Genomic DNA, 21,129 nt, shown 5'->3' on the forward strand with positions numbered 1-21,129 from the left:
CTTTCGTGCTATCTGTAAATATTTGCTCAGTAGATTGAACTGTGTTTTCACTGTGTTTGTTCACGTTTAGTTCACACATTGACACCTTTTTTCACATGTTTAGTTCAGACACTGACACTTTTATCAACCCTTTTTTCCAACGTTTTCCCCACCTTTCAGTTGCCTCAACCCGTTAGTGATACTCGTTTGTATTCCCCTCTTCAAGAGTTCGATCCCCGACCTTTCCGTTTATCCATTTTTTTATTTTTTAAATTTCCTAATTTATACAGAACATATTGTGCACCAGAACTTAGTGATACTAACACCCGCATTAGAATTGTAACGCTACCTGAACCGCTCTAATCTCTCACAATTATGAAAATTCTATCGCCTCCATTCCCGCCCCCCTCACGTGACGCGCTCCAACACGGCGTTACGTGACCGGCAACTTTTAAATTAGGTAAACGCGGCAAACATCGTCTTGCTGGCGTTCTCTAAGATTAACACCGGATCTGAACCCTTCCTAACATAATTTCAGGTCAGTTACACGCACGTTTCTGTGCTCGAATTTTAACACTATAACGAATAGAGCAACCAACTCATTGCAATGCCATTTTCTTTACCCCTTGACAGAATCGAACTTCTTTTACCGTCAGGCATGTAAGTGACACGCCGATATTATGTTTAAATTTAACGTTTTTAGGTGTTTAACGTTACCTGTCATAACATGAACAAAGTGCTTACATGTAGGAGTAAATGCACAACATGTTTAATTTAATAGTAGGCTTACTTTTACCAGTATACCTATTAAATTGATGTTTATTTTTATGGTTAGACCCCACACTAATTGTTATTTACATTATTCTTTCATAGTGTCAAATCCCTGATGAAGGGCATAGGAAAATGCCCGAAATGCATTGGATGTATACCATAGACATTGCTTGAACTAAGAAATTGTTAACAAAGTCCTTGAAAATGTACAAATGAACCCTTTACAAAATTGAAGAAACTGAATATATACTTTACAAGAAATATAACAGAATTCAAATCTAACCTTGAATGGAAGTCTTTCTTGTCCTCACTAAAGACAACAATATGTGTGCCTGCTAAGGGATGCGACTAGAGATACTTCTAGCCTCACGTTAGTTCTTCAGAACACCATGTTTCTTGAAAGCACAGGATATCATGCTTGTGTATGGTGTCTAACCAGGCTTTGTTGGTGACTTTGCTGGCTAACCCCGCCACATTCCATGATAGAAGAGAATTGGAATGGGGTACACTGCTGGTAACCACATGTAAGCTACCTATACTCGCTACAGATTTTTGCATTCGCAGAGATGGTGTGTTTGAGGTGGCACGGGGAGTCATAGGGATAGAAATAGGAGAATTATGGGGGATTGATTGGGGCGGGTAAGAGACAGAACTAGGCGTCGAGAGATCGCTTAAGGAATTTATCCCCTCCCACGTGTTGACCTGATGCACCTTTGATGGACTTACTGGAAGACTGTGGGTAGAGATACACTGACTGTTCTGGTGTCCCTCAGGCATCTTTTCTGTGTTAATAGTTTCATGATGTCATTCATTCTCATCCAATCCGGAGAGAGGATGGTATAAATTAGTCAGCGGTATATTCCAGGAGTCCTTAGGGTTGTAGGATTGTGGATTGTCCCAATAAGAAATAGGGTTTTGATAATTTTGCTGTGGGAAAGGTAGCTGACGAGGTGGAAAACAAAAATCACTGGTAGTGTCATAGGAATTCTGGCCCCTTGACATCGGTATGGGATCTAGTCTGAGGGGAGCATAGGGTCTGTGCTTCGGTAGGAGATGAGTGGGCATTGGTTGAAGAAAAGGAGGGTTATATCCCATATGACATCTTTGAGCTGGGAACAAAGGTGTTGTGGGACCATGGGGGCCATTTGAGTGCCATTTATTCATAGGATGGAAAGTTCTGTTCCATGCTGGAAATTTATTAGGTGGTGGTGGCCTCAACAAAGCTTCAGGGTAGAAGTAACTTATTGCAATTTTGTTGAGCAGCTTTATAGATCTTTCTTAAGTTAGCTATCTCCTTTGGGTTTCTAATTCGGTTGTGTAGTTCCTTTTTTAATGCAGATAGGGCTTTACGACAAGCATTGTCAAACCATCCTAGGGACCCCTGGTTTCCTGATTTATGATTGCGGAATAACTCTGACCGCATTGCTGATTAAAATCTCAGAAAAGCTGTTAAGGATCAACTCAGGTGGGGAATCCTCTGCTAAACAGTTGATTATCCAAGGAAGGGTTTTAGATGCAACATTGCCACTAATAACTACCGGATCTATTTTGGACCATTTCACAGTAAATCCGTTTAGTTTATCCATGGTCAGTGATTGCTGGGTTAGTTGGCTGACCATTTTACAAAGGGAGGCACCAATTTCTATGGATAAAAGAATACTATTAGGGCAGTGGTCACTGGAAATATCTGTACTAGTCCTAAACCGTTGGAGATTACCTTTTAGGACCGTAGAACATAAAATGAAGTCAATAGTGCTAAACATACCTCTACCATGAAAAGTAGGTCTGAATTCAACTGGAATATCTACTAGATTATTTGCATAGTCTAGTTCCATTGTGAAAAGACAGTCGTTCAGAGCATTACCCAAAAGTGAGTGGGTAAAATGGATTAATGGACAGTCTTGTTCGTCTAGCAAACCACAAATACCTTTTGTATAATTGGCACACAGTGGGACATTAAAATCTCCCCCCCATATCACAAAGCAAGCAAGTGAAGAATGCTTGTTACAGTGTTCAGACATGATTGCTTTTACGGATTTAACACATTCAATCGGGGACAAATTATTATAAAAATTAATAAAATGATACATCGTATGATTACTGAATGTAGCTTTAACAATTTGAAAGTTCGTGGTGGTATGTATGACATACAGGGCAATTACAGATAAGTCATTTGAAATATACATCGCAAGACCTCCCTTAGATCTACCGTGTGTGGTGATGCTGGCTGGAGAATGGAACGTTTTGTAGCCCACCATGTGAATCGGATCTATAGCCCATGTTTCTTGCAAACAAATTATTTGATGGGGAGTTACTGTCTCCAACCATGGTTTGAGTTTTATTTTGGAACGGAGACCTGCAACATTCCAGAATAAAACTGAAAGTTGATAGATGGAAGAAATAGACTTTTTAATATTCAAATTCTGTGCTAGAGTTAAGGGAGCTGGGGTAAGAGGAAGAGAAAAGAGAAAAGAAGCAAAGTAGATCAGAGTCCAGGTATATCATACAATATAATACACTATGATAACATTTCTAAAGCATGCAGCTGCTACCAAAGAAGTTTCCAGCGCTAGCCGCCCAATTGTATAGGAGAAGAAGACTAGTTAAACGTCAACAGAAAGTTTATGCATCAAAAAGAGAAGTCTTTAGCAGTTTTTGAAGAAATTATTTGGAAGGAGCAAAGCATAAGGTCATGGGCAATGGGTTCCAGAGTTTGGTGGCAAAAAAGGAGCAACCTCCTCTTCTTTCCTTGTGTACCCGGGGAACGCAAAGATGTCTTTGCGCATTGGAGCAAAATGATCTGTTATCATCTATTATCATATTAATGAATACCAAGGAGTGTAAAGATTGGTGAAGAGATGTATGTATCATTCATAACAGAAATGTTTTTGGTTGTCTTTTCAGAGCAGACAATCATATTTTGGAAAAGTATTTTTATATGTGGTATGAAATATATTTTAAATTTGTGTTTGTCTACTGAATTGCTTTTCTAGACTTCAGGATCCTATGGAACAGTACCCGAGGTGGGTCATCTTTACAATCTTTAAAGGATTATGAAAGACTGTATATGTTTTGTACATTATTTGCTCAAAAAGTGTTTGATGAAAGGATTATGAGAATGCAAAATGTAAAATGAATATAGTTGCCCGAGATGGTTTTGTTTTTGTTAGATATGTAAATGTGTATTTTTGTGTATATATGTATATATTTATGTGTGTGTATGTATGTATCAACATGTGAGTGTATATGTATGTGTGTATGTGTGTGTATATATGTATATTATATATATGTGTGCTTACCTAAATACATATATAATATATATATATATATATATATATATATATATATATATATTACCTACTGGCGATAGCCAGTAGGTATATATAGTTAGGATTTTTTTCCTATGAGACTTTTGAAAATTCTATGTCTAATAACTTTGGCGTTTGTGGACGGAATCGGCTGAAATTTTCAGGAAAATGGCACATTTTGTTTCTGAGCAGCTCCTGAAAATTTGGGGGGGGTTCGTCAAGGGGGGGCCGAGAAAAAAGGGGGGTCCCAAAACGCGTTTTTCCCATGTTAATTTCCATAGGGCGGTTGGACTCACTTTTAGCCCGAACGGCTGAATGGATTTCCACGAAACTTGGCAAAATTGTAGGGACTGTTAGCCCGATGTGCCTTTGCTAGGTCTCAATATATGTGCTTCAGTGGATTTTGAGAAATTAACGTTTAAATCAAGATATATATCTGTAACAGCGCTCCGGGCAGCGCTCCGGTTCGCGAACTTTTCGCGTATCGGAACTTTGCAAAGCGAAGCTGATTGGCTCTCCGGTGTCTGTCAACATTCTAAACAGTCCGGTGCGGCCGCCATCTTGTCTCTCGGTAGGATCGAGAGACAAGAGGAGGCCAAAACAAAGGGGGAAATGAAGGAAAGGGGGCAAGGTAGACCCCTCCTGACCCCCTGGGATTGATGAGGGGGATATTATAGAGCCACGCCGGGCCCAAAAAAAAAAAAAAAAACATCCGATTTTTTCGCCGTAGAGACGCGTCTTGGTTCGCGAACCGGGCAGCTAACCGGGCAGCTAACCGGGAAGCTAACCGTCAGTGTAACCAAAAAAAAAAAAAAAATCCGATTTTTTCGCCGTAGAGACGCGTCTTGGTTCGCGAACCGGGCAGCTAACCGGGCAGCTAACCGGGAAGCTAACCGGCAGTGTAACCCAAAAAAAAAATCAGATTTTTTCGCCGTAGAGACGCGTCTTGGTACGCGAACCGGGCAGCTAACCGGGCAGCTAACCGGGAAGCTAACCGGCAGTGTAACGGGAGTCTGAGGAGTAGCTGATTGGCTGTCAATATTGTAAACAGTCCGGAGCGGCCGCCATCTTGTCTCTCGGTAGGATCGAGAGACAAGAGGAGGCCAAAACAAAGGGGGAAATGAAGGAAAGAGGGCAAGGTAGACCCCTTCTGACCCCCTAGGATTTATGAGGGGGATATTATAAAACCACGTGGGGCCAAAAAAAAACAAACAAAAAAATCCGATTTTTTCGCCGTAGAGACGCGTCTTGGTACGCGAACTGGGCAGCTAACCGGGCAGCTACCGGGAAGCTACCGGGAAGCTAATCGGCAGTGTAACGGGAGTCTGAGGAGAAGCTGATTGGCTGTTATCATTGTAAACAGTCTGGAGCGGCCGCCATCTTGTCTCTCTGTGGGATCGAGAGACAAGAGGTGGGAAAAAAAAAGGTGTAAATGAATGAAAGGGGTAAGGCAGACCCCTCCTGAACCCCTAGGATTGATGAGGGGGCTATTAAAGTTCCCTGGGGGGTGAAAAAAAAAAATTTGCGATTTTCGCGGTAAAGGTGCTTCCTGGTACGTTAACCGGGCAGCTAACCGGCAGCGTAACGGGAGTCCGACATATTGTGTTTTTTGAACGTTTGTGATATGTGCACGTGTGGATTTTGTCTAATTAAGGTTAAAAAATATATATATATCTTTAAGCGTGTTCTGGCGCGCTTACGTTTTGGGTTTGGTTTGCGCTGCAGAGACGATACGTCACGGTTATGCGATGCATCATGAGGCGTCTCACGGGCTACGTGATACGTCACTTAATAAAGAATATATTTTACAGCTATAGATATTAGCTTTTAAAAAACCAATGAAATTCACAGAAAAAACCATAGGTTATAGACCATATATAGTTAGGAATTTGCATTTACAAAACCTTGAAAATTCACTGAAAAAACCATAGGTTATAGACCATATATAGTTAGGGATTAGCATTTAAAAAACCTTATTTTATTTGCACAAAACCATTGAAATTCCATATATAGTTAGTTGCACTAACTATATATCGCGGACCCGCAATCCACTGCTAATGATGTCACATATTACATCATTCATGACATGGTCAGTGACATCACTGATGACATCACTGATGACAACACCCAGTGACTGTATGTTTCTGTAAAGTTAAAATATGTCTTACATATTGAAGAATGAGTGGATGTATAAGTGTCTGGATGAAGGATTTAGTAGGTGCATGACTGACTGTATGAGAGAATGATTAAATGTGTCTCACTGAGTGCATGGGTTAGTGATTAAAGTGTCTTAATTTGGCAATCAATATTTATGTTCTTCTGTAAACTGCTGCATGTTTAAATCAGTAGCTATATCAGTAACTATATGGGTTATTGAATGGTTGCCCAAGTATTTGTATGGGAGACTGAGTGTGTGTGTGGGTGGCTGGGAGGTGTATAACTCTGTGCATAGATGTGTGAGCGGTTGATTCCCTAGGTGTATGGGTTCAAAAGTGCATGTAGAAACAGCTGTATGGACAGTTGACTGTGTGCATGAGTATATTGGTGAGTGAATGGATATCTCAGTTCTACATGTCAAAGTAAGTACATATGTAAAGCACACTCCATGTGAGAGTTGACATATATAAATAACTGAACATAAGAGTCAGTGAATGTGAGAGTGGCTGTATGAATCATTGTGAACTTGTATCAAGGATTGTATAAGAGAGTAAATATGTGTTAGTATATGTTTGAATAAGTAAGGTGTGTATAACTGTATAGTTAAGGAAATGGAGATGTGATTGATTCTTTGCATGACTGAATAGGTGTGTGAGTAACTCCATGGATGTGTGACAGTCTGTGAGTGCCTGTTTACACTGAGTGTATCAAAGGTTATATTAGAGTCTGAAGATGTATTATCACATAAATGATATCATCAGTGATGTAATCAGTAATGTCAAATGAGATGTCAGTGATGTCATCAGTGATGTCATTTGAGATGTCATCAGTGATGTCATCAGTGATGTCATTTGAGATGTCATCAGTGATGTCATCAGTGATGTCACTGACCATGTCATGAATGATGTAATATGTGACATCATTAGCAGTGGATTGCGGGTCCGCGATATATAGTTAGTGCAACTAACTATATATGGAATTTCAATGGTTTTGTGCAAATAAAATAAGGTTTTTTAAATGCTAATCCCTAACTATATATGGTCTATAACCTATGGTTTTTTCAGTGAATATATATATATATATATACATATTGAGAGAGACGTGTGTGTGTGTGTGTGTGTGTGGGTGTGTGTATGTGTAACTATATAGCCCCAAAGACTTACCAGATCCCATGCTCAATTAGCAGCAGTGCACTGTCGGTGTGAGATTTAAATCAACATTGCAAGTTTCAATCTGATAAGTAGAAGGTGCACACGAAGTTGCTTACCACAGATTTATACAGCTGATAGACCCTTGGAAAATGTGAGCGGGTGGCCTGGACAAAACCTGACACATTTTGGTGATCTGGTCACTGATAGTGTGCATTTTCCTTGCTTGATGGAAACTTGCAATGTTGATTATATATTTAATCAACATTGGAAGTTTCCATCCAGCAAGGAAAACGCTAGAACATTCACAAACTGACAGCCACATCTCGACTCAATGGTTCAGCCAAGACGCAAATGTCTGTTCAGGGCTAGGACAACATTTATTACTTATAGATATGATTGCTTGAGGACATAACAACTTGTATGAAGTGACATGACAAAGGAAAAGGAGTCAGGGTAAAACCAAAATCAGGTTTTACTAAGTGCAATAAATGTAAGGCATGCTGTCAATATGAAAACATAATGAGTTTTTTCACCTTTTTAGGAAAAACATCAATGTAAAAGGAGCATTTCATATAGGAGTGATTAAAGGCCAAATGTAGAAAGTGACCGTAGATGCAATCCATCACAATAATGACAGGTTATATATACCACCAATACAAGGACCGCATTCCCAATTTAAATAACAGCAGACATTCAGCTTGGCTACAGCGGAGAGTACTGCCTCCACTGTGGCCAAACTTCTCTGACAGCCCTTACTTCCCTGGGCCATCCAAGAAATAGCTTAATATCTTTCCGACCTATTTAGGCAGACATGTAGTATTATTTTACTGTACATTTCACACTTAGATTTTGTGGAGAGTCTCAGTGGATATCCATTCATTATGGTGATATTTATTGGGACCCAGTACCTCCTGGCAGGTAATCCTCACCAGTTTCTGATTGTTTGATCTTCTGTCTACTGGGTCTCTGTGGTCTGCTAGTTCTTGCAGGACCTAAAACCTGTTACTGAGGGTAACTGAGTATTAACTGGTGTTGTGTGCATCCTTGAGGATTCTGGTGTTACATCACTGGTGTTGGTTTGCTGGTTCAAACCATCAATTCTTTCTTCAAGTTTGAGCTTTAGCCTGGCCTTTACATGGTGATGGTCTGATACCATGTCTGTTCCTCTCAGTATTCTCACATCATGCAGGAACCTCTGGAGCTTCTTGGCAATACACACATGGTCAATCTTATTCTCACTTACATGGTCTGGTGACACTTACATTTCTTTGTGTATTCTCTTGTGATGAAATACACTACCGACTATCACCAGACTGATCAGTGAACCTTGATCTGTGAGCCTTTCACCAATCTCCTTCATGTTGCCAAGTCTATGGTTGCTCATGACTTTTTTGTACCCAAAGTTGCTGCTTCCAATCTTCGCATTGAGGTCTCTCATCAGTATGGTGAAGTCTCTCTCAAGGCATTATCCAGAATGTAATATAATCTGTTGTAAATTTGTTATTTTTCTTCTCCCTTGCTGTCATTTATGGCTCCATAGCAATAGTTTACATTTGTGTTGATCCATTATTCTGTGCAGAAGGTCTCTGTGATGATTCTGGAAGTGAGAGCTACCCACCCATTCAGAGCTCTGTCTGATGCTGGTGTTATCATCAGTGCTACTCCCTGTGTGTGCTGGGTCTTCTCTTGCGCATGTCCAGAATAAAGCCGTATTCTGCCTGTAGCCAGTCTTTTCTGTCTGGGCTGTGTCCACCTGGTCTCGCTGATGCCAAGCAGGGCCAGTTTTAATTGTTTCATCTTCACTGCCACTTGGGCTGTCTTGCATGTCTGGTACATAGTCGTCATGTTCTATGTTCCGATGGTGATGGTCTTAGTCATCTTTGTGGCTTCTAAGGATGTCTGAATTTTGCCACAAGGCATCATAGCTCTCTTTGAAGGAGATTCCTCTTTCCCCGAGGCTGGGATGTCTTTTGGTTGACATTTCTGTATCTAAGATTTCTTTTTACATGTTGGGGTAGCTAACCCCTCAAAAAGCCTCCTCCTTTTACACCAGGAATTTGGACCGCAATGGCAGAGTATCATCCCCATTAAATGGATCAGTATATTGCAGGTCAAGCTAGCTTAGTGGCATCATTGTTACAGAAGGAACAACTTTTACACCCCAGATTTCTTAACGGCTCCTGCCAAGAAGAATTAAAGGCATGATGCAGAGGAGAGCAGTTTTAGTCCTTCCTCCAACTATCTGACTAAAGGAGTGCACTGAAGTTCCACAAAGCAACCAACATGTATCACCAATTTGATCTTGTTTTTGAATATGACAGGAATTCATACAAGAGAGAGCATGTGCATGATGGAATTTAAAACTTAGCAATCAAAGTATTTTAAGAATAAGTACAATTCTCCCTTCCAATGGGTAGACTCATGGAAGGCATACAAGTATCATAATGCATTATGAGTTAAAACAACAAGAGGGCAAAACAAAACTTCAGAGTCGAAAATTGATTGGACCTTGTTTCAGAATATGGCAAGAATTTAAGTTTGTGAATGAGCATTGAAATCCAGCACAGATTTCAAAGTAGTGTTCACAATGGAAAAAGGTCTTCAAGTAGTACCACCTGATGGCAGCATAACGTTTGAAAAGTTTGTAATGTAACACCATAACGTCATTCATGTGTAACACAATTGGAAGGGTAAAAGTCAACTGACAGTTGTCCTATCTTCTGAAAAGTAAATGAGCTCCATTTTTCTTTTTTAATAAATCTTCCAGCTATGATCTGAGCAATCTACAAGTGCATGAAATTAGCCCATCCATGAAAATCATAATCGTATAATGTGAATTGCATGCCAGAATACCACACATGGCCACAACATGTTTCATCAGAAGTATTTCCTGACAACACATCACACGCACAGAGCTCATTCCACTGATGCTGCAGGCCTACCTGTCTGTCCAGGAGTATATCCCATATAGGGAGTCATGGGTGGGAGTTGCAGCACCCTAGGGCATCCTAGATTCGCCACTGCCTACATAGCATCAGTGACACATATAGCATGTAAGCTTTCAAGCTCTACCATGCCCTCACTGTCAGGGAAGCCTGATGGTGTGAAGGATGCAGCCATGAGTGCAGATGGCAGCCAAACTCTATGGCAGCAGAACCTGGATAGGGTGGGGGGAGACAGTATCCAGTGCAGCAGGTAAATGCCCACTAGAGCAAGGTGAGGGCACACATGATGCAGTCTGCCCTCAGGAGCCTGAGAACACAGCTGATAGGGACCCAAGTGCCAGAGATATTCATGGCACTCGTAACTTAGATCATACTCAAGCTCCACTCCTTAAATTCTTCAAAAAACTCATAATTGCAAAAGTATAAAACTAATGTTTCAACTTTAAACTGAAGAATATTACAATAAAATTGTAATAACATATTTTACAATAATTAAATTATGTAACACTTTTCTTCAATATATGTCCAATTTAAATTTGAATGAAATGAAAAAACCCTACAATTTTCATTCTCATTACAAAATATATTTAATTAAATCAAGAAATACATGTATGTGATTTAAACAGCACATAAAAAATTAATAACTAAATACCTGATTAATATGTTGGTCGGTAAGCATACGACAGTTCGTCGGAGGCTTACCGACTGACATTCTTGGTTCAAAGTCCAACCGCCGTATTTCAATGACAGTGGTTGTAGTCCAAACTTTCCAGTCAATCCAAATGGCTTCCAACTGGATCAAGGAGTGCATTGGCTAGCCGTAGCCACCACATAACCCCTTAGAGATGGTGTTTCAGCTGTGGAGCCTATGAGGTCGGTTTCCCATAGGTTTTCCATGGCAGTTTTTCTGACATGGAAAACTTGTCTGGACTTTTCTGACATGGAAGGCTGGTTGGAAAGTGACTTTGCGGGGCCCCTAGCAGGGCTCCCCTCCTTCTGCGGCCTCCGGTTTTGGGCAGGGGGCACTGATTGTGCCACCTGTAAATCCCTGCACTGTGTGGCAGGCACCATGAGGATAAGGATTCCAGTAACTCCCATTTCTCTATGATAGCTTGTGCTGCACAAACTCCATTGAGAAAAGTGCTTTTCCATAGTAATTGCAGTTTTGGACCACCCACCAAAGGGCAGTTGGTTCTGAAACCGCAGAGATGTCGGTTGGAGGCAACTCAGACTGAAATCATAGACGGGCCCTAAATAAAAAAACATAATACCTAAGAATCCTCTCAATATTTTCAAACTGAAAGAATAATCAGAATATAGCGCAAATAAGACAGCAAGGAGATAGGGAGAAACAAAGATAAGGAATTATGGTCAGGGCTTCAGAAAAATAAAAACCAGGAACTCTGAAATTCAAATCAGGCACTTCGACATGTACCTGATCTCCTCCCAAGAGAACATAGAAAGATGAATCTCTATAATTTCTACACCATGGGACTCTCTCTTTTCCTTCGCAGATAAAGTGTGGGCAAGTTAATATCATGTTATAAACTTGAAAGATAAAGGCTTTAAACAGGACTGACAGAGAGGCACTGCTTTTTTTTGTTTAGGATTTAGACAGATAGCACAGTTCAGATGACCTGACCATTTAGGGATGATTTTACTATGAAATCAAGCAATGCAGATCAGCAACCAACGTTGTTGCACTGCATTGCATAAAAAGGGAGATAGTGGGATAGTGATCTATCTCCTAAGGTATTGCACTTTTTCTCTTTCCGTTTTGCTGGCACATTTTAGGTCCTGTATCTATGCTCTTACACAATGTGTAATATTTACCATAGTTTTTGTCCTGAAAGTGTACCCTTCACACAAAGTTATTTTTGTGACACTGCACCTTTGCAAAGTGTAGCTAAATCTGGTCCCAAGCATGTAAATGTTGTGATGCCTTTGGCTGAACACACATGTGAATCTTACAAGAGATATGAGTAGTATTCCACCAGAATATCGACTACATAATATCATGAGCCTAAATCTCAAGCCCTAAATTCCAAGTACCAAACATAATGAAGGTATGTACTGGTGTAAAAGTAGTTTTATTGTGCCTAACTTTATATATATACATATATGTACTTTAACCATTATTTATATCTGTGTGTGTGGGTGCGTGCATGTGTATATAGATACAAAACCAATTTCAAAACATGTTATTGGAGGAAAACACACACACAATAGAGGAGCCAAGGATATTTATTCTTCATTACACATGACATGTTCACATGACGACAATAGTGAAGTACAGATTTTAAATGAAACCAAATTCAACAACACAGAAAGCCGACCCATGTGGTGCACAGACAAAATATCGATTTTTAAATATCGATATACAAAAATATCGAAGTTTAAATATCGATGGGACAAAATATCGAAGGTAAGTAATATCGACAGTCTTAATATCGATATTGGTATGATATCAGTAATATCGAAGTTGTAAATATCGATGTCAATAATATCGAAATTAATAACTTCGATGTTACTAATATCAATTTTTAAATAAATTTAGTGTATATTATATTGTATTTATTATGTTTTATTATTTATTTTTAATGTAATTTAATTAAATATTGTCTTTTACTACTGTAGCGGGTTGTGGGTTTATAGGGGAATAGGGTGGGAAGTAATTTAATTATGTTAAATTAATTATTAATTAGTAGGAATTATTAATTAATTAATTGAGAAATAATTCTTAATTATTTTTAATTAATTGATTAATTGATAAATATGTTCTGTAGCGGGTTATGGGTTTATAGGGGAATAGGGTGGGAAGTAATTTAATAATAATTAATTAATTGATATATGTTTGTACATATTTTAATTAATAATTAATTGGTAATTAATTTCTATTAATTAGTTAATTAATTAATATAATTTTTTACATATTTATAATTATTAATTAGTTGGTAATTAATTATTATTAATTATTTAATTACATTAATTATAGTAATTTTTTTATATATAATTTATTGTTATTCTTAATTAATTAATTGGGAAAAATAATATTAATTATTAAATTAAATTAATTACAGCAAATGTGCTAATATATTTACTTCATTGTTATTGTTAATTAATAATTAATTGGTAATTAAATAATATTAATTAATTTTGGGTAAAGGAGTATTTTTAGGGTTCAGGGTCAGTTTTCAGTTTTTTGGTAAAGGGGTATTTTTAGGGTTCTGGGTCAGTTTTCAGTTTTTGGGTAAAGGGGTATTTTTAGGGTTCAGGGTCAGTTTTCAGTTCATGGGTAAAGGGGCATTTTTAGGGTTCAGGGTCAGTTTTCAGTTTTTGGGTAAAGGGGTATTTTTAGGGTTCAGGGTCAGTTTTCAGTTTTTGGGTAAAGGGGTATTTTTAGGGTTCTGGGTCAGTGTTCAGTTTTTGGGTAAAGGTGTATTTTTAGGGTTCTGGGTCAGTTTTCAGTTCATGGGTAAAGGGGTATTTTTTAGGGTTCAGGCTCAGTTTTCAGTTTTTGGGTAAAGGGGTATTTTTAGGGTTTAGGGTCAGTTTTCAGTTTTTGGGTAATGGGGTATTTTTAGGGTTCAGGGTCAGTTTTCAGTTTTTGGGTAAAGGGGTATTTTTAGGGATAAGGGTCAGTTTTCAGTTTTTGGGTAAAGGGGTATTTTTAGGTTTCAGGGTCAGTTTTGGGTTTTTGGGGTACAGGGATATGTTTAGGGTCCAGGGTCAGTTTTGGGTTTTTGGGGTACAGGCGTACAGGGTAAAAACAAAAAAATATTACATTAAATCAAATAAATTACATGAAAAAAATTTAAATTACATTAAATTATTAAGTGTTTTATTTATTTTAAATGCATATGTATTAGTTTTAATTTTGTTTTAATATTTTTATTTAATAGTTGTAAAATTCTATGTATTTTAAAATTATTTTTACATTATTATTAATACATTTAAAACAACGATATTTTTGATTCCGATATTTTTGTACTACGATATTATTTTTTAGATATTTTTGTACTTACCTTAATGAAGATAGGATTCCGATATTTTTGCTGTCGATATTTTTGCTCCGATATTTTTGCATATCGATATTCTGTCTGTCGATATTATGTCAGACATTCGACCCATGTAGATGCTACAGCCAGTGCCATCTTATGAGAGGCAAAGTTCAAAGTGTTGCACAAAAAGAAATTGAAACCAGTAAAGCAATAACTACATAAAGTGGAAAAGAAAAACAATGCAATCTACACAATATTAAACAAACCTCCCAAATGAAGTGTAGGATAAAGACAATTCAATCTACAACATATTAAATCAGATTCAGATTCAAAAACTTTTATTCGATTAACATTTTGTTGAATCATAAAAAGTACATTTACAAATTCAGATAATATAAAAACACAAATTATATACAGTTAAAAGGAACAAATTATTAATTTGTAACATAGCTGGACATTGATAATATTAAGTTAATCAGAATATAACACTTTGTAGTAAATCAAGGTGATAAAAGCCCTAAGTTGGAACGCATTTTCAGACAAGATTTTAGAAAAAGAGCGACACATTTGGCCACATACGGTGTGTCTAACATCTGAAGGGCCAGATAGGCTGGCCGACATGTTCTTAACCCCATTTCACGAAGGAGAGGAATGATCCAGCGTTTACGAGTTTGTTCATAGTAACAACAGAACAATGTAAGGTGGATGGTTGATTGCGGTGATACTCCGTCACAAGGACACTTTGCCAGATCATGAGACCAATTTGACGTTGTGGGGAAGGTTACAAGGCGAAAAAAAGTGTTGAAACGAAACCTCGTTAAGACAAATTTCTCATGGTTGGTCAAAAAATAAGTAAGGTAAGGCTGAATACATGGGGAGGTTTGAACCATAAGAATTTGCACATTAGTAAGCTTAGATAATTCACTTAGAAGGCGGAGATCTCTCAAATGATTTAAACAGAGAGATTTCAACGCCTTTCTGCTGATCTCTGTCAGGGTCAATGGTTCGTTGAAGTAATAAGCACAATTCAAGTCTGTTAAGAAGTTGAAAACATAAAGAAGCCATGGAATGTTTTTCCATTTCTCCAGTGATAAACAGTCTTGTAATAAAGAGCGGGTTAGGTGACATTGAGGTTTGGTCCAAACACGGTGCCATAAAAGTATCGGCTGGCATCTAATAATATTAGTTATATAGTCGATACCCAGCTCGATATGGGATCCGTATATTGGAGCACTAGAAGGGAGTGCCAGAATATATTTTAAAAACCCATTTTGGACCAGTTGTAATCCATCCACAGAGGCATAGCCCCAGACGCCAGCACCGTAGATAGCAACACTGTGGCATTTCGCATGGTACATTTTAAGCAGCTCTTGTGGGGCTGGTTTACCCAATTTTCTCGAGAATGAGGTAAGCACAGAGGTCGCTCTTTGAAAGTGCATTTTTTTACTTGTAACTCCTGCTTTCCAGTCTAACTGGTCGTCCATTAGGATCCCTAGGTATGGGTATTGTCTAGCATGCTCCAGTCTAACCTGTTCAATATAGATGGATTTGAGTTTTTTCACCTCGGGACCAAGATGCATGACATAGGTCTTACTCTTATTAACTTTTAGCCCAGAGATAGCATAAACTGGCAAGTATTTGTCTAGTTGTTTTTGTAGCTGAGTTGGTGTCCTAGCTAAAATGACAGAGTCATCAGCGTATAATAACGCTGGAATTGGGCGATGTTTGATAGACGGTAAGTCCTGGCTACCCTCCAGCATAGCATTTTCAACCCCGTTGGTATAGAGGTTGAACAGGAAGGGGGCCAGGACACACCCTTGCCTTACTCCTCTTTTTATTGTGAATAAAGATGTTAGTTTACCGCATAAGCCATATCTCTCGCAGGCTGTGGCATCGGAATAGAGCTCACGGAGGAATTTAATAATAGCGGGGTCCACCCCGAGCTCACTAAGAATGAACCACAGCTTAGGGTGGATCACACAATCGAAAGCGGAGCTAAGGTCGACATATACTAAGTGTATATTGCCGCCCTTCGCTCCGGTATATTTCCCTATTAAGAGGGTTAGATTTAATACCTGCTCGACTGTGCCAAGACACTCCTGGAAACCATACTGAAGGTCGGTCATGATGTTATTCTCAGACGCCCAATCCTGCAAACGTTCCAGGATCAGGCGTCCGGCGACCTTCCCCAGGGAGTCCAGGAGAGAGATGGGCCTTTAGCAGGCAGGGTTATTACGATCCCCCTTTTTGTAGATAGGTAATAGTATGGAGGAGGACTAAGAATCTATGAGGCCAACTTTCGTGACTGCCGACATCACCTGGGTGACGACAGGCGACCACAGTTCTATGTTATTTACAAAGATATCTACGGGGACCCCGTCAGGGCCAGGGGCCTTGCCAGATTTAGCAGATGTTAATGCTTGGATGACCTCACTATGGCTAAAAGATAATTCAGTAGGATAGACCTGAGACCTCGTGGGGTCATCTACTGGGTTCGCCGGTTTTATAGTATCTATTGGTGATCCCCCAAAAATTTTTGTGAAATGGGTCACCCATGCATCAGCGGGCACAGCCACGTCGAGATGCTTTGGCGCATTAATATTAGTTAGAAAGGGTGACTTAACGACACGCCAAAACTGCGAGCTGTCTTTAGTTAGAAAACTTTCATGAAGTTGGGCCAATAGAGTTTTCTTTAGCTCCCTTTTGCAATTTTGTTGAGCAGCTTTATAGATCTTTCTTAAGTTAGCTATCTCCTTTGGGTTTCTAATTGGGTTGTGTAGTTCCTTTTTTAATGCAGATTGGGCTTTACGACAAGCAGTGTCAAACCATCCTAGGGACCCCTGGTTACCTGATTTATGATTGCCGAATAACTCTGACCGCATTGCTGATAAAATCTCAGAAAAGCTGTTAAGGATCAACTCAGGTGGGGAATCCTCTGCTAAACAGTTGATTATCCAAGGAAGGGTTTTAGATACAACATTGCCACTAATAACTACCGGATCTATTTTGGACCATTTCACAGAAAATCAGTTTAGTTTATCCATGGTCAGTGATTGCTGGGTTAGTTGGCTGACCTTTTTACAAAGGGAGGCACCAATTTCTATGGATAAAAGAATACTATTAGGGAAGTGGTCACTGGAAATATCTGTACCAGTCCTAAACCGTTGGAGATTACCTTTTAGGACCGTAGAACATAAAATGAAGTCAATAGTGCTAAACATACCTCTACCATGAAAAGTAGGTCTGAATTCAACTGGAATATCTACTAGATTATTTGCATAGTCTAGTTCCATTGTGAAAAGACAGTCGTTCAGAGCATTACCCAAAAGTGAGTGGGTAAAATGGATTAATGGACAGTCTTGTTCGTCTAGCAAACCACAAATACCTTTCGTATAATTGGCACACAGTGGGACATTAAAATCTCCCCCCCATATCACAAAGCAAGCAAGTGAAGAATGCTTGCTACAGTGTTCATTTACAACAGACATGATTGCTTTTACGGATTTAACACATTCAATCGGGGACAAATTATTATAAAAATTTAAGAAATGATACATCGTATGATTACTGAATGTAGCTTTAACAATTTGAAAGTTCGTGGTGGTATGTATGACATACAGGCCATTTACAGATAAGTCATTTGAAATATACATCGCAAGACCTCCCTTAGATCTACCGTGTGTGGTGATGCTGGCTGGAGAATGGAACGTTTTGTAGCCCAGCATGTGAATCGGATCTATAGCCCATGTTTCTTGCAAACAAATTATTTAATGGGGAGTTACTGTCTCCAACCATGGTTTGAGTTTTATTTTGGAACGGAGACCTGCAAAATTCCAGAATAAAACTGAAAGTTGATAGATGGAAGAAATAGACTTTTTAATATTCAAATTCTGTGCTAGAGTTAAGGGAGCTGGGGTAAGAGGGGCGTGTACTAATAATTCATCATGTGATATATCTGGCTGAATTTCTTTGTTGGTAACAGAATCTGGATATAGTGCTGGTACAGTAATTTGAGCTTCTGACGTTATTACATGGTAAATAGATGGGTTACTAGTTGGGGAAGAGGAAGACAGAAAATCATCAGGTTGATCGAGTAATGTAGGCACTGGAGAGAATGTGGCAATGTTATCCAAATGACTATCGGATTGTTGTCAGTCCACCATCTCCAAGCAGTCATATCTGTTGGTCAAGGGGACACCTCTCCATCCAAAGGTAGGCGCTACATCTCTACCCCCAGTGTTTGACCAATCGACCCAATCACGTCTCCTATTCCAGTTACCAACTTGCGTCCAGTTCCACTCTGGACCAGAGTTATGGTGGTACACTGGAGGATAGAAGAAGGAAAGTCTCTTGGTACCAATTCCATCCGGTGAATATTGTGTGTCCCAGGAACAGATATGTTCTACGGTTTGGGGGTCCTCAAAGTTAATAATGACACAATCGCCCGGTATAGATTTTGTCTCTCATCCTATCCAGGGGACTCTTCGAACTGTTGTAACTCTGTTATCAGAATAAGGGGGGAGTGGCCTATTAACAGAAAGCCAATGAAGTACCTTATTCCTAAGGGACCAGCCTGGTTCCTCCACATTATAATTTAGCTCAGGGACCCCTGTCATAATGACAACATATGGGGCAGCTTTAGGTGGAAGATGGATGGAATGCCCCCCCTTCCTTCTGTTCTTATAGGTGGTGCTTTGTGTCCCTGAATTACTAATTAACTTTGGGGGCGGAATAGTGGAATGCTCCAGTGGAGGAGCAGGTGTGGTCGTTTGAGCAGGAGTGTTAGTGTTAGTTGTCTTTGGAAGAGAAGGTTTAGACTGAGAGGCCCCTACTGTGGTATTTGTCTTTGTTGGTTTAGGCGTTGACTTTGGTACTGTCGCCCCACCAGCTGGGATTTTCAGTTGTGGCTTTTGAACCCTCAGTTGCCCAGATGAAAGGCTAGGGGTAACTCCTTTGTTTGTTGTTTTTATCACTGATGATAGGTCTTCTAGTTGTTTTTCTATTTTTGAAAGGCTAAGTTCGAGTGGTTGAAGGTAGGATTTAATTAGGGCCCCCAATTTGTCTAATAGTTGGTTATTTAGACCATTGGGATCATTGTTATTATCAATAATACTAGTAGCGCTAAGATTAGCTGAGGTGATAGATAGGTTTATTATATCTGAGGGAATAAGATTCCCTTCATCCTGTGCGGGGGCAGCTTGTTTGGGGGATTGATGGGTAGGGAGTGATAGGGTAGCAATTTGAGATTGTTTATTCGAAGTTTTAGTTTGCTGGCGGGTCCTGTTATGCTGTTGGTACTTTTTAGTCTTTTTGTTCTTGGGTATTGCTCCCACCCTGATACCCCGAATTGTAGTAACGGTAGGGTCATCCCTAAGCGGGCTAGTAAGAGGGGCTGGTGTCTGCTCCAAAGACGTTGATAAATGAGATGCTTGAGATGCTTGAAGAGCTGACAGCTCAAATGAGACTCACAGGTCCACAACACCAGGAACAGGATGAGAATTAGCCAACAGAGTATCAGCTTCTAAAGTGCGCAAAGGAGTTTTGGCTGCCGCCAAAATGCCCAACGAGGAGCGTTTTGCGGCGGTCAAATCCTGTGAAACCCTCCGTTCTAAAAGAAGGACGCCTTGATTTATGGCGTCATTTGCTTTAGCAATAAATTGGTCTATTGGGCCTGTAGTTTGAGCACTATGGAGCGCCTTGTTGCTCCTGGTCCCTCTAGGAGACATAGTTCGTATTGGAAGGACCCAGGTTCTATTACTGTGTAGCTGTAATCTCATTATCCTTAATGAGATTACAGCTACACAGTAATAGAGTCAGGGGGTGGCCCAGTCCAGTCTTACCCGGTCTTGAACGGGCTTAAACGGGCTTCGCCCCGGGCTTCGGCCCACGGGCGTCCCGCGTGCGCGTAGGTAGATGGAATTATATAGATATGAGGAGAGTGGGCGGGAAGAGTCGCAGGTGCACTGATGTCCAAAGCGCTACTCCTGCTGGGACTCGCAGTCCCGCCCTCGCAGACCGGACAGACTTCAATCTCTCCCCAGCAATCCAGGCAATCCAAGCAGGGAAGGGCAGAGTTCAACTTTCCCCGTGATCAGCAGCAGCAGTTAGGGTCTACAGAACAAGAACAAGGCTGCGAGTGGCTCCCGTGGAGCGGGGGCCGCGAGCCTTCTTGAAGCAGCAGGGGGCAGAGAGTGGGCAGGAGGAGTCGCAGGTGCGCTGATGTCCGAAGCGCTACTCGTGCTGGGACTCGCAGTGTTGCCCTCGCAGACCGGACAGACTTCAATCTCTCCCTGGCAATCCAGGCAATCCAAGCAGGGAAGGGCAGAGTTCAACTTTCCCCATGATCAGCAGCAGCAGTTAGGGTCTACAGAACAAGAACAAGGCTGCGAGCGGCTCCCGCGGAGCGGGGGCCGCGAGCCGTCTTGAAGCAGCAGGGGGCGGAGAGTGGGCGGGAAGAGTCGCAGGTGCGCTGATGTCCGAAGCGCTACTCCTGCTGGGACTCGCAGTCCCGCCCTCGCAGACCGGACAGACTTCAATTTCTCCCCGGCAATCCAGGCAATCCAAGCAGGGAAGGGCAGAGTTCAACTTTCCCCGTGATCAGCAGCAGCAGTTAGGGTCCACAGAACCTGAACAAGGCTGCGAGCGGCTCCCGCGGAGTGGGGGCCGCGAGCCGTCTTGAAGCAGCAGGGGGTGGAGAGTGGGCGGGAAGAGTCGCAGGTGCGCTGATGTCCGAAGCGCTACTCCTGCTGGGACTCGCAGTCCCGCCCTCGCGGACCGGACAGACTTCAATCTCTCCCCTGCAATCCAGGCAATCCAA

At 40.5% G+C, this 21,129-nt stretch overlaps 1 protein-coding gene across 7 annotated transcripts in view; it reads left to right on the plus strand.

Annotated features, from left to right (window-relative positions):
- Positions 1–21,129, plus strand: part of LOC147693514 (uncharacterized) — a 117,139-nt gene that overhangs the window by 31,728 nt on the left and 64,282 nt on the right. For 6 of the 7 annotated variants that reach the window (XM_086933741.1, XM_086933740.1, XM_086933743.1 and 3 more), the window contains exon 4: positions 3,744–3,773. The exons of the other annotated variant lie outside the window; for it this stretch is intronic. In XM_086933741.1, the coding sequence (XP_086789867.1) occupies positions 3,744–3,773 (30 nt within the window). The remainder of the gene's footprint in view (positions 1–3,743; positions 3,774–21,129) is intronic. 7 annotated transcript variants of the gene reach the window in all.

This window comes from Lissotriton vulgaris, chromosome 8 (genome assembly GCF_964263255.1).
Source record: "Lissotriton vulgaris chromosome 8, aLisVul1.2, whole genome shotgun sequence".
Lineage (NCBI taxonomy): Eukaryota > Metazoa > Chordata > Amphibia > Caudata > Salamandridae > Lissotriton > Lissotriton vulgaris.